The sequence below is a fragment of the Cicer arietinum genome, chromosome 6 (genome assembly GCF_000331145.2).
Source record: "Cicer arietinum cultivar CDC Frontier isolate Library 1 chromosome 6, Cicar.CDCFrontier_v2.0, whole genome shotgun sequence".
Classification (NCBI taxonomy): Eukaryota; Viridiplantae; Streptophyta; class Magnoliopsida; order Fabales; family Fabaceae; genus Cicer; species Cicer arietinum.
The window spans coordinates 10557088-10571688 of record NC_021165.2 but is presented as its reverse complement, the minus strand read 5'-3'; the positions used below and the strand labels follow the sequence as shown (position 1 = coordinate 10571688).

Sequence of the window (14601 nt, the reverse complement as noted above, 5' to 3'; positions counted from 1 at the left end):
TAGGGAAAGTGAAAACACTGAGACCCTTTAGAGGTTTGTCTTCCCTCTGAGGAGCCACTGTCGTCGGCATTAGTTGCCTTATGCCTTTGTGACATGTGTTTTCACAACTTGGGATTTATGTTATGTTGTGTTTGGTTGTTCCAAACTTCAAATAATCAATAAATTTTCACGATTTTGTTGTTATCAGTTCTCTTGCAATCATTATGGTGTTACCAGTTTTCATTTATCTATTTAGTGGTAGATTTTGACAAATTTTATTAGAGGTTAATATAAAATAAATTATACATAAAATATTTTTATTTAATATCATATATTTGATTTTAATATAGTGATAATTTTAATTTTTAAATATATTAAAAGTATCCAATTTATAAATAAATATTATGTAATATACCTCCATAGTTTGGTCTCTATTTGTTTTGAATATCTGCTTTTGATTTATCGGTTTGGCAATGGGAAAGATTTATTGGTTTCATGAAGATTGGCTTTTGATTTAGGGGTTTCAGAGTCAATGAATTTCATACAAAAATCATTTTATTAAAATACAAATAAATTAAAGAAGGAATGGGTTTCACGGGTTAATATTGTTTAAATGTTATTTTAACGAGTAAAAAAACATTTTTTTAAGTAATAATTTTATAATTTAAATTAATAAAAAAATAGTCAACATACGTGGTTTTATTTGGCTAGACATTTAAAATTTATTTGAGTGTTTTATCAGCTAGAAATTTAAATTAATTTTGTCATACTACTTTTATTGATTTACAAAATTAATCAATTTAATTTAAAAGTCGACAGTTTTAATTATCTCCAATTTTTTAACTAAAAATAATGATATAATACTTTAAATAACATGATATAATACAATAATATAGAATAATTAAAATTCATTAATTTAAATATAACACTTTATAAACTTAGATTTCAACTTTAAAGATTGTATGTTATGTCATTAAAATCATTTTTTAGTTTAAAAATCTGAAGAAAAAACTAAAATTATTGTTTTTTAAAATAAAATAATTAATTTTATAAATCAATAATAATATAATAACCAAAATTATAAGTAAATCTATATTTATATTTATCTTTGTAAAAAATCAAATTTTAAATTAGTAACAACAATAACAACAACTTCATCGTAAAATCAATTATTTAATTTGTAAGCATAATTTTTCTATAAAAAACTGATACTTTAACCGATTAAATTTTAAGATTAACACTTTAACACAATAATATATTAAAAAGTTTATAAAATAAATTTAATAGTAGAAATAACATATTAAATTGAGTATAATCGAAGCAAGTTTTTTATACATCCCTCTGTCATCGGAACCGAATATTCTTCGTAATCAGTACTGTTTCTTAGTATCCTAGTTTGCCGTTTTCATGTTTTTCTACGGCGCACCATTTTTTTTTTCCCTTCTATTTTGCTAACCTATACCCTATTAACTAATTACTCCCTGTCTTACTCACTTATGGGTCAAGCCCATTTTAGTAACTTCCATCTCTTAATTTATTTTTTACCAGATAAATGATCACCATTATAAATATGTATCACACGAAAATAAAATGTACACGCACTAATACATTTTCTAAATTACAAACATTTATTTTGAAAATTATTTTAACAATAGTACAACTATTTTAAAATACCTAATTAAAATTATTAAATAGTAATAACTCTGATATTATAATAAATTTAGTAAAAAAAAACAATTGACTAATACAATTACAGATAAAATAATTGCCAAACAAACAATTAGAAGGAATTAAAAGAAATATGTCTTACATGTCTTATACTATTCTATTCAATATTTACTATTTTACAAATCAAACACATTTTATTAATCACACATGCAAAATATTGTATTATGGAGGATATATTTAGAGTAAAAAAACTTCCACAGAATCTTTTCATTATTTGACAGATTTTTTTGTTACGAATTGTCTTTATAGTTGTATAAATTTAGTGAAGAAGTTACGATATAAAAAGCATATATTTAAATTTTAAATAATTACTTATTTTGATTAAATAAATTATTTTAAATTAAATTTAAAATTAAGTCTTTGATAATTTAATTTTAATAACTTACTCAATTAAAAATAAATAATTTTAAATTGAAAGAGAAAAATATATGGAATATATGTTCTAAATAAAATTTTGAATTTTCAACCAACTTCAAGAAAAATATTATATTATGAATAATATAGAAAGATTTTAATTAGAAACAAAAAATTTACAATTTACATAATTTATAAATAAAAAGTTCCTCAAAATTACCAAATATTTGAAGAAACACTATTAATGAGTTAATTTATTAGAGATAGGCAAAAGAATCATTTCTTATTTAATTTTGTGTGGTATGATTGGCGGAGGTCTCAACTTTTGATTTTGGGTGTTGTGGACTAGAAGAATCAAGTTTCCCTGAAATACTTCCTAAAAAGAAAAGTTTTTCTAAAGTCCAGGAAAAATCAGTGGATACAAGATGATAATGAGAGATGGAGAAAATTGAGGGATCTGAGTATTTCTTTCAAATTTTCCAACTCTACCTAAATGGACGCTACCTCTATTTCCTGCTGTTTCCATTTTAGCCTTATCTCATTTGCCATTACCCCCAAACTTTTTTGTTGGAATGACAAAAAAGCTAAAGCTAAAATGGAAACAGCAGAAAAACATTGGAAGTTGGCATCTGGAAGCATACAGTTGAGAAACATGGAAAGAAACATTTCAAAATCCTCAATTCTGCCCAATCTTTGCCAATTATCATCTCACATAGAAAAGAAACTTTATGCAAGCAAAGTGTGCATAAATTATAATAATATATCTGCTTAGCTTCCACCACCGTGTGAAAACGCTCAGCTCAAATATTACAAAACTTAGCACAAGGAGATAAGGAAATGAATAGAACAGTAAACTCAAATAAAACAGCAAAATTTCTTTTCCATTACTTGGATTCCGAATGTTTGCACCGCGGAACACCATATCCAAACTAAAACTGCAATGCCTATCGCAGATAATGTGCTTGAAAACTGAACAGTGTTGCCATGCATCAAGCACTGTCTGATGGCAGGGTGCTCTGAATATTTGAAGGCATAAGGATATTGAATCCATCAGCTGCAGTAGATACTATCATTCCAGGAATCTGTGTGTGCCAATGTAGTTCTTTGAGGTCTTTCTGTCCCTGTTACAAGTTAAAGGGGTTAAAATGTTTTCACACAAGTTCTAAGCTAAGCAGTTTTCATAAGCTAGTTTACATTAAATTCAGCTAAAGCCTGTTGATAGACATGACATAAAGTAATGTCACAAGTTCTTTCAAACACCTACCAGCGGATTTTAGTCATAAAATAAGCTCAAATAAGTTGTATATAAGCTTTTGGAAGCATACTCAATGTTGAGCAAAGTGATTCAAATTACCTGGTGAATAAACAACAGTTGGGGAGGCAGATCTGCAGGAGCATTTACTTGTTCTTGGGTTATAGCTTTAAATTCAGCCTCCTCTTCCTCATCCTTCTCTAAAGAAAGGTCCCATATTCTGTTGGAAGGATTACAAAGCTTGTTAAAATCCATAGAAATAAGTACAGTCCGGTACTATAAAGCATAAGTTATTTACAGAGCCCACCAAACTCAAATATGAAAGAAACAAAAAAGAAGCCCTAAAAATTTGTTAGGAATTTCACTGACGAAATTTTGCAGTTGGTATTCAGCTATCGATAGCTTATTTACTTACGTAAGCTGATTATCAGAGGATGAAACAGCCAATGAAGAAGCTTCATGTGGACTCCACTCAATGGATGTGATTGGATGCTTATGGTATTCAAAATGTGCTACCACAGAATCTCCTTCCTATCAACAAAATAATGCACTTTCACATCATCTTTAATAACAATGGCAAAATAGTTGTCCGGAAGAAATCAGACAACGAAAGTTTATTTCAAAATCTAGGTGATGTCGTGATTGCACTTCACCAATACAATACAATCTAGAAGTTGTATAAAAAATGTATTCACAGGCCCTTTATACCTTGAGCAATCTGAGATCCCGAATAGATATAGTCCCATCATCACTCCCTGACGCCAACATACAACTGGCCAACCTACTCAATACAAAGAAGTACAACATAATGAAAAGATATAGAATGAAAATGGAGTTGAAGGAACATCAAAAGTTAACGATGTAATACCTGTTCCATGATATTACATTCACATCAGCATTATGTGCTTTAAAAGACGCAGCTGGCGACTTCCCCAACCGAGTATCCCATATTGCAATGCTTTTATCCACAGAGCAAGAAGCAAAAACATGAGGTTCAGTAGGGCTCCACTGCAGGGATTCATTGAACAATGGAACTCTCATTACACACATAAATAAATAAAAACTACGTATGTTAGAGATTGGAATGCTCACGACATTTACTCAAAAAACCAGTACATAAGATATTGCTTTGCATATCAGTACATACTTGCAGATCTTCAACACTAGCAGTATGTCCAGTAAAAGGAGTTTGGTCAATATTCCATGTAGCAGCAGAAGTAGGCTCCCACAGATAAATACTATTATTGCAATCCCCTTGAAACATGAAGATCAACATCAAGCCTCATATCTATTTGATAGCTAAATATGTGCTAGAGAAAAAGAGATAAATAAATAAACCCAGCGAGTACCAGATACTAGCCTTCCTGGAACAAGAGGACTCCAGTCTATAGCAAAGCCTTCATTTTTGTGCTTAAATTTTTGTAGTGGAGCCTGAACTACATCAACTCCTTGGATACCTTCCGTTTCTGTCTCTGCTAGACTATTGAGATGAGAGCTCATGTCCCAGATCTACAAATTGATTGCTCAAAGAATCAGATTATATACAAAAACATATGATGCGGGGTAAGAATGAAGTAGACATTAACTTCTCTGATTGTAACAAATGGTCCAATGCAGCTGCTAAACTTAGAACCTAAAACCATTAACCTTAGCAGCTGCTAAAATTTAAGAACTATTAGAAATTTAAATATGTTGCAATTGCAATCGTTAGGATTGAGTGACCCCATCTGTATCCAAGAGCAAATATTATATACCCAGAACAATAATTTATCACATCAAATCCAAATTGTTACTAGCTTTGAATTTTGTCAGATGTGTTATCACATAAGTATTATCTATACAACTGTTATAGTACTAAACAAATTTGGGGCCTTATTTCAAAGATTAATTTATGAAGTCGAGTCGGGTTTTGTGATTCCATCATCCATATGCTTCAAAACTAGTGTCCCCAAGCTTTGTGAAAGCAAGACCGCAAAATTAGTGGAAAGCAATTTGACACTACAAAAGAGTTTATGGGTGCTAACTGCTAAGGCTGTGTGCTGCACACGGCTCACACATGTTTCGGCAATTGGCACATGTTCTACAAGGGCTTGTATAAAAAACGAAACTGTTATGTTAAAGTCAAATATAGGTGTACACAAAATAGCTGCAACAGAACAAACTAAAATTCAGTTGAAGTTTTCCCAACTGACATGTGCTCTTTATTGTTATTGTTATAAATTAAATTAAAAGGCAATCAAGAATCTGATTGTAAACTATGTGTTAATATACTTTATGTATCATAACGTATTGAAGATTGATACTGCCATATCACATGAATATTCACAATTTTTTAATTCTAAAAATAAGGGAGCCTTTCATTAAACTTCACTAGAAATCAATAAACCAAATCATATGGTTGAGAACCTAACCTGGACGTGACCAGATTCTGCCCAAGTTGCACATATATGAGGATTTTGTGTCATGGAGCGTATCCGGTTGATACAGCCTTCGTGAGTTACCTTCCGCAACTGTAGGTGTGAACAGAAGAAAAATGTCAGTAAGATCAACTACAAAACAGTCAAGAAGTGAAAAATAAAAATTCAAATGAAAAGGATCTTACCTGCAAAGTAGGACCCCCAGCACCACCTTCTTCTTCGTCTTCACTATCATCCTCACTATCACTATCCTCACCATCCACTCCAGTGTCATCAGTTTTATGTTTGGGCACCAGCTCACGTCTCTTCCCAGTAATATTGGAAACTTTAAAAATCCCAATGGAATTCCAAGAAGGTTTCTCAGCCTGGGGCACATGCAACATCATGTAAAATATGAGATTGAAAATCAAAGCAAAAGACACAAGAAACAAAGCTAGTAAAAAACATGACTAGAAGAAACTAACCTGTGTCCCTGTCATGAAATACACTGTGTGTGGAAACTCTGTCCGAACTAAGCCCAGAGTGTCACGTACAATATCAAAGCTGTCAAAAATCCCAAACCAAAAAAATTAACGACATAAAGATCATAGATACTAAGTATAAATTAAAGCAAATACCCAAAAATGTGGCCCAGATTCTCACTTTAGAGAACTTACAATAACTGACCAGATTCTTCTAAAGTGAACAACTCTTTATAGAGTAAAATGAGTAGCATCATCATTGATAAATAAATCAATGATTTATATTATAAGCACATGCATAACAAATCACGAGTGGTTAAAATATCAACCTTAATTTTCTCTCTTTACTAGGGGAGTTAAATCCAACAATAAATAATAACTTCAGCAAACAAATGGGCTTCATTTATAATTAAGAAAAAAATGCTGAAAGCTTAATTCTTTTCTTTTCTCTATGGATGGGAAAAAAAGGATGGCAAAGAAACAAATAACAGGTAAAAACCATTGAACTTACCTAAGACAAGGCCATCCAATATGAAAAGCATGAAGAGAGTTGTAAGCAGAAGGATCGCACTGAAGCTCTTCATCTTCCTCCAACTTGTCCACACCAGGTTGCCACACTTTAACTGGAACCTGTGGCGGCGGCAAAGACGAAGAAGACGACTCGCTCCGTTTCTACAAACCACAAATTTCAAAATTTTCATAAAGCCAAACATATCAAATACGCCCACAAAAAAACAAGAATGAAGTGAGACAGTAGAAGGGATTGAATAAGCTACAAAACAATACCTTGCTCTTGCTTTTTGCCTTTTGGCGATGTTTTATGCCGCGAGTCATCTGCGATTAGTTCAGAATTTAAAAAAGAAAAACTGAGTAAGCCACGTGAATATTAAAAACGCCAACAACAACAGAATTTGGAAAATTGAGAACAGAGAGTAACGTGATTAAACTTACTGCTATATGCAAGACGAAGATAAAAGCGAACGCAGTTGGAAGGGATGAAGACGAACGGCAGAATCCGAGCAGAAGGAGGGTGTTGGGGTTTAGGGTTGGGGCTTAGGAGCTTAATTTTTTAACTCTACTAGTGTGGGCTTTCTTGTAATTTAACCTATAAATAATTCTTTTTTTTTTTTTTTCAAGAAGCCATTTTCACTCGCCCCGCAATTAATTAACTCGTATGAAGTCATAAGATTACACAAAACTTACGTGACTTTGTTTCATGATTTTAAAATTCCTAATTAATTAATAAAATAATACAATGTCATGCTAAAAAGAAAAACTGCTAATGCATTTGCAGCTGAAGTTATTTTATTGGGTTTGTGGGATGAGATGGAATTTTACACGTACAAAATTGTTCTCGTGTACATTGGAATAGGTTTCCCTCCATTCTAACTTGGCATAACAGCGGTCAATAACAAAAATAAAAAATTCAATGAATTAATTTTTAAGTAAGTTGGTGTTATTTATTCGATTTTAGAAATTAAATCAATTTAAAAATGGGAGGCATCTAGATGCGTAGAGAAAAATATGAAAAGAAAAGTACTACAAGAAAATTAATTTTGCAAAAAGCAATTACCGTAAAAAAAACATTTTACTATAAAAAATGTATATTTAGAATTGTTTAATGTAATACATGAATATTTTTGCACATTTGTTCCATCTATTAGATATTTTAAGTTTGATTTTAGTATCTTGTCTTCCATTTAAATTACTTGGTTAATTAATTTCAATCATTTGTGAATTGTTTATTTATTAATCTATTTGAGTGTTTTTTTTCTTTTGTATTTAAATCCTCGTTATTTTGTTTTAGAGTATTTTTTATTTGAACTATTGTGTTGATAGTTTTCTGTGAATTTGTTGTATTGTGTTTGGAATTCATTGGTTGTAATTCTTGTTGGAGCTCATTTATTAATGAGACATTTGAGTGGAAAAAAAAGGTAAAGGGGCATATTAAAAAAAACATTAATTAGTTTAGTAAAAATGTATTTTTATTTTATTTGTAACATTGTGAGATTTAAGGTTAGAGATTGTGACGAGGATGTAACAAGGTATCAGAGGAGAGATAAAGAAAAATCAATAATATTTAGAAATTATGACTAGGAGAAAAGAAAGTGAGATAAGAGACATAGAGAAAAAAATCGAGACATTTGGTCCGTTTGACATTATAGGAATAAGTTATCATATTTTATCTGAATTTAGTGTTTGATAAACTAGCATGATATTATAAGTTAATCCATAATTCTATCTTATCTTATTTATCTAGTTTTCCATAATTCTATCTTATCTTATTTATCTAGTTTAAATTTTTATCCTGAATATGAACTAGACTGGAAACCAACATGATATTTACTCGATTAACCTTATAAAATATAATTTAAAATATATAATTAAAATATAAATATAAAAAATTATAAAATATAAAAATATAAATCAAATGAAACAAAAATAAAGAGTGAAATTGGGATGATAGAAAGTATGCAAAACAGAAAGAAAATAGAAAATATAGAATAGAGGACAAGGAAAAAATGAGATAATAAATATGTCATATTAGTGATATATTATATATTTTCTATTGTATATAGAGTACGTGAAAATATATTTATCAAAATAGACAAATATGTCATATTAGTGATATATTATATATTTTCTATTGTATATAGAGTACGTGAAAATATATTTATCAAAATAGACAAATATGTCATATTAGTGATATATTATATATTTTCTATTGTATATAGAGTACGTGAAAATATATTTATCAAAATAGACAAATATGTCATATTAGTGATATATTATATATTTTCTATTGTATATAGAGTACGTGAAAATATATTTATCAAAATAGACAAATATGTCATATTAGTGATATATTATATATTTTCTATTGTATATAGAGTACGTGAAAATATATTTATCAAAATAGACAAATATGTCATATTAGTGATATATTATATATTTTCTATTGTATATAGAGTACGTGAAAATATATTTATCAAAATAGACAAATATGTCATATTAGTGATATATTATATATTTTCTATTGTATATAGAGTACGTGAAAATATATTTATCAAAATAGACAAATATGTCATATTAGTGATATATTATATATTTTCTATTGTATATAGAGTACGTGAAAATATATTTATCAAAATAGACAAATATGTCATATTAGTGATATATTATATATTTTCTATTGTATATAGAGTACGTGAAAATATATTTATCAAAATAGACAAATATGTCATATTAGTGATATATTATATATTTTCTATTGTATATAGAGTACGTGAAAATATATTTATCAAAATAGACAAATATGTCATATTAGTGATATATTATATATTTTCTATTGTATATAGAGTACGTGAAAATATATTTATCAAAATAGACAAATATGTCATATTAGTGATATATTATATATTTTCTATTGTATATAGAGTACGTGAAAATATATTTATGAAAATAGACACAAAAAAGTGGTGAGAAAAACATATAAGTTAGGTTTGAGATAAAATGAAATAAAAGAATGAAAAAAAAAATATTAAAAGTGTATTTGAAAAAGAAAGAGAAGAAAGAGAGAAAAAAATATTTGAGAGAGAGAGAAAAGATAGAGCATTCTTCCAAATAAATATAGGAGTTATTTGTTATATGTTAGCTCTAAATTTTGTCTAATTTTGATAAGTCTCTTAAGCAAGAGCTTGAAGAAGTGTCTCCAGAGATGAAATAACAACAATACATTTAATATGAGAGTAAGTAAAATAAAATGACGATACAATTGAAAGTCGCTTGAAAGAAGATAGTGAGGTGAATGGAGGACTTCATTCATCTTACTATAGATAAATATCCCAATTTTGTTTATCTTTTGTAACGTAAGGGTTAATTTCTTTTATTAAATATATTATCAATCTCTACAAAATTACAGCATTTAAAGTTTAGTCTCTAAAAAAAATGTATTCACTTCTAATTTCTATTTTGATTTTATATTTTTTTATGAATTATAAATATCTATTTTTTTCACAATAGGGACTAAAACTAAATAAATAAATAAATAATTTATAGACTAAAAAGTTGATAATTTTTTTTAGGGACTATAATTTACTTTATCATTTTTTAAATTATTAATATCGTACTTTCTTTTTTATTAATGGTCTAATTTTTAAGATTATAACATATCCTTTAAGTGCTTGAAGGTGTTTGACCAATTGTTATTTGAAAAGATGTTTACAAGTCAACTTTTGGTTTGACCACTTACCTTTTTGAACCTAATACTACTATAATTAATAACTCTTTTGTTAAATGATCTTCCTTTGTGTGTTGAGAATAATGTCGCGTGACATAACTTGCAATAGAACATTTGTAGAAACAAAGTAATTCTTCTCTTATCTTCAAGTCTAAGTTGAGAAAGATAAATTTGGTCATAGATATCAACTTCAAAAAGTATAATCATGCCATCGCTTTTAAAATTACTTACCTTGCCTTTGAATATGAATGAATGTTAATTGCACAATATATGATGTACTTGTGGTTGATTTGGGGTTTTCTTCATGCATGGTATAGTGGACCATAAATTCGTGAACGAATTTATTCAATATTAAGAGAATAACAAGGACCTTAAGAACATGAAGATAATCCACATTTTAATAAATTATGATGAACTTTGTTTATTTTAATTTGATTTGTAAATTTTTGTAGTTTATTTTAATTTGAAATGGAAATAGTTTTAATTTATATTTAATTGATGTCGCGTATAAGTTAATGTATTTTTGTTGTCTTACATTTAGTTTTATTTTAGAAAGATATGATGTAAGCTCAATGTATTAATGTTGGGAAAAATCAGTTGACCCGACCGAAGTCGAGCCACTCGAATAGGAGAATTTGATAGTTGGACGAGTTATAATGGGTCACTGATCACACATGTTTACACATGCAGGAATACATGAGGTTTAATAGTTGAGTGCAAGTGAGATAGAATATACTCATAGTTAATCGAAACTGACTGCTTTACTTAAAACTATAGGTATACAAACTAATATTTTATAGGTCGAGTCTCTCAGTCTCACTTAATCATCACACTGTTAGAACAAAATTGGTTTCAAAGTACTTAGACCTACTTGTTTTGATGATAACAAAATCGATTTGTGGGAACAATTTAAGACACTAATGTTTTATTTAAGTGTGCGATTTCAATACTACAAATATTATGTAGGATATTATCATATATCCTTTAATGATTGGTAAATCATGCATTCCAAAACTGGTGAAAAAATGCCTATGATATATAACATCTGATGGTTCAAGTAGTGAATATGCCTTTGATGAGAAAAGCAAGCCTCTTATAGGGTATGCATTTGATGAAGCAAACCATGTTGGAATCAAGATGATTTTATATTTAGAGTTTTGATGTTAATAAAAGTATTTTATGAGAACAATATATTTGACTTCAAAAAGTATGAAAGAAGATTCATGTTTTTTTGAAAAAAATCTAAAATAAGATTTGACTAAAATTTATAATCGAAGAAAATCTAAAATAAGATTTGATTCAAAATTATAATTGATGAAAATTTAAAATAAGATTTGATTCAAATTTATAATTGAAGAAAATATTTGACCAAGTTAGAAAAAAAAAAGATATAGTTAATATTTGAAGAATATTTGAAAAAGATTTTATCAACATTTGAAGAAGATTTATTTAAGATTTGAGCATGATTTGAAGAAGATTTTATTTGAAGAATTTACAAAATCAATCTACACAAAATAGGAATAGAATCAATATGAAGAATTTACAAACTCAATCTACACAAAATCAAACTACTCTTTATTTATTTATTTGTAAATTATCAAAAAGTTGTTAACTTTGGCAAACACAATTCAACCATCCTTCTCGTGTTTGCACCTACAAACTAGACTCTTGTAAGTCTTTCTCTAATGAAGCAAACTAGACTTTGCTAAGCCTGCCTCGGATGAAGTGAACAAGCTTATGCTCAAACTGCATCTAGTAAACTGCCTCTGAAGATGAAGCAAGCTTATAACTTCCTCTCGCTTTGGTGAAAGTCAACGCCATAGAAAAGCCAACGTTATGGCAAAGTCCAAGTCAACGTTTGAAAAAATCAACAAATATGGTAAAAAAAAAAAAATAATAATCAATGTTTGAATAAGTAAATGCATCTCATAAAAGTAAACACTTTGACAAAGTCAACGTTTGACAAGAGGAAAATATCTGATACAGACAAGGAGTGCATCGCCTTTGATTATCTGCATATGATTATCATAATTGATTATGATAAATCTGCCTCTGATTATTAGCAATACTTCTAGTAAATCGGCATATGATAATCTATTGGGTCTTTTGTCTGTTGCCTATAATAAATCATAAGTTTCTACATCTCTCACGATCCTGAACTTCAGGACATGGTAGAAGATGACTATGTGACTCCAAAAAATGATGAAGGTGTTTAGATATCCATAAAGGATCTTGATTCTGATTAGTAAAAGCAATATAAAATGCATTACAAAGCCATAATCTTCATAATCAATGCTACCACTTTCAAATAGTTTCACAAGTGCATCAACAAAGAAACAACCGAAAATATTTTTGGTGCATTGGTTTAGAACTATGATGGAAATAAACAAATGCAATATGCCAAAGCAAATTTGCTTGTCATAAAGTATTAACTCTTTAAGATGGAAGAGGTTGAGGATGTTGAGAAAATATTCTTCAATTTTCAAACTCTGGTTTCTAGACATAATGTGTTGCAAAAGAGCTATACTACCTCTGGTCATTTAAAAAAAATTATAAGAAGTCTTCCTAGCAAGTGGAGACTAAACGTAACTGTTATTCAAGAGACCAAAGATCCAAACAAATTGTCTCTAGAAGAGCTGATGAGTTCTCTCATATGTCATGAGATTGAGTTGAAAGAAAATGATCCCAAAAAGAAGTATAAGTCCTTGACTCTAAAATCTCAAGAAAAAAAAAAAGACAAACTATAAGGCTCTGCAAGTAGCTGAAACATATAGTTCACCTTCCAAACCTACCCACTCGATTGACTCGCGAACCTACACTAACCAAAACCCGCTTAAATCAATAAAAAAAAATCGATTGTAATTGGACGTGTAAATTGTTGACTCAATTTTTATGATTTTGTGATTTTGGACATGCACTTGCCCAAACTCGATTTCCACCCTATAATATGTAATTAGAGAATGAGATCACTTGTACCCACTTGAGTTTATAGAAAGTCTTGTTATAACTAAACACACATGACTTCATTTGAAACAACTTTTAAATGAAATAAAATTTTCTCTAATGAGAATAGTGAGCGAGCAAATATCCTCTCTCGTGCTTGGATTAAAACACTAAATAATTTTTGTTAATGACATTTTTACCTGTGTGATTAATACTCATTTGCTTATAAATTATTAATGGTTTCTTATTTCATTAGCTACTTTATTTTAAAAAACCACTTAAGGTAAGGTATTCATCTCGCGTCAAAAGCAACTAAATGCATATGAGATAGTGAGAATTTTGAGAACTACAAAGTAGGGGTGGACAAAGTTCAGTTCTGAACTAGAACTATTTGAAAATTGAACCGAACTGATTTCCAGTTCAAAAAACCGATCCGAACCAGTTTTATAAAATGGTGAACCAATTTTTTATTTTGAACTGAACTGAACCGGTTTAGCTTAGTTTTTTTGTTCATATAGGCCAAATTTTACATAATTACCCCTAATTAGTTATAAAAAACAAATTCGGTTCAAATTTTTTGAAATAAAAAACAGTTCGGTTCAGTTTTTTCAAATTAAAAACCAGTTCGGTTCGGTTTTTTAAACTAAAAACCGGTTCGGTTCAGTTCTTGTTTAAAAAATCAGTTTGAAAACAGTTCGGTTCTCAATTTTTATAAATCAGTTCAGTTCAAAACCAGTTCAGTTTAATTCAGTTCAGCAGTTTAATTTAGTTCAGTTTTTGGTTTTTTTGAACACCCCTACTACAAAGCATAATAAAAACATATATTTGATGTGTGTTTACAATAATGATTATAATAAGTATTTATATATTTAATATCAAAATCATTTTAAATATTTTGAAAATATTTTTATAGTCTTAAATATTTTGGCAATTATCTTGGCTATTTATCGTTACCAACAAATAACTTAAAATATTTTAGAGTCAATAATTATTAAAAAAGTATTTTAGAGTCAATAATTATTAAAAAATATTTAATTTATATATACAGTCAATATAAAGAGTTTTTATACTATAAATCAATTATAATATTAACAATATTTATTTTTTACAATTATTAACCATCTGTATAAGTAATCATAATTAATTTATGTATAACTTCTTAATTAAGAAGAAAAAAACTTCATATAATATCCACCGTTACACAGCATGTTGTCATTAAAAAAAGAA

General features: G+C 28.7%; 1 protein-coding gene across 1 annotated transcript; it reads right to left on the bottom strand.

The window, feature by feature from the left end:
• Window positions 1–2786: 2786 nt before the first annotated feature.
• LOC101506876 (protein HEAT STRESS TOLERANT DWD 1) lies at window positions 2787–7284 on the bottom strand. The gene is made up of 13 exons (XM_004504352.4): window positions 7143–7284; window positions 6978–7025; window positions 6703–6863; window positions 6195–6273; window positions 5916–6095; window positions 5725–5823; window positions 4663–4822; window positions 4461–4567; window positions 4182–4321; window positions 4022–4094; window positions 3729–3844; window positions 3416–3533; window positions 2787–3182 (listed from the first exon to the last, which is right to left on the bottom strand). Exons 2-13 carry the CDS (start codon window positions 7023–7025, stop codon window positions 3051–3053), a joined length of 1413 nt encoding a protein of 470 aa, XP_004504409.1. The 5' UTR covers window positions 7143–7284; the 3' UTR covers window positions 2787–3050.
• Between the last annotated feature and the right edge of the window lie 7317 nt (window positions 7285–14601).

Excerpts from the sequence above, each read along its gene's own strand:
- LOC101506876 (XM_004504352.4), bottom strand. The coding sequence starts at position 7,025 with ATGACTCGCGGCATAAAACATCGCCAAAAGGCAAAAAGCAAGAGCAAG. Across the intron at positions 6,274-6,702 it reads ATTGGATGGCCTTGTCTTAG|CTTTGATATTGTACGTGACA; the intron begins GTAAGTTCAATG and ends GATTTTTGACAG. Across the intron at positions 3,534-3,728 it reads TCCTCTGATAATCAGCTTAC|AATATGGGACCTTTCTTTAG; the intron begins GTAAGTAAATAA and ends TCCTTCCAACAG.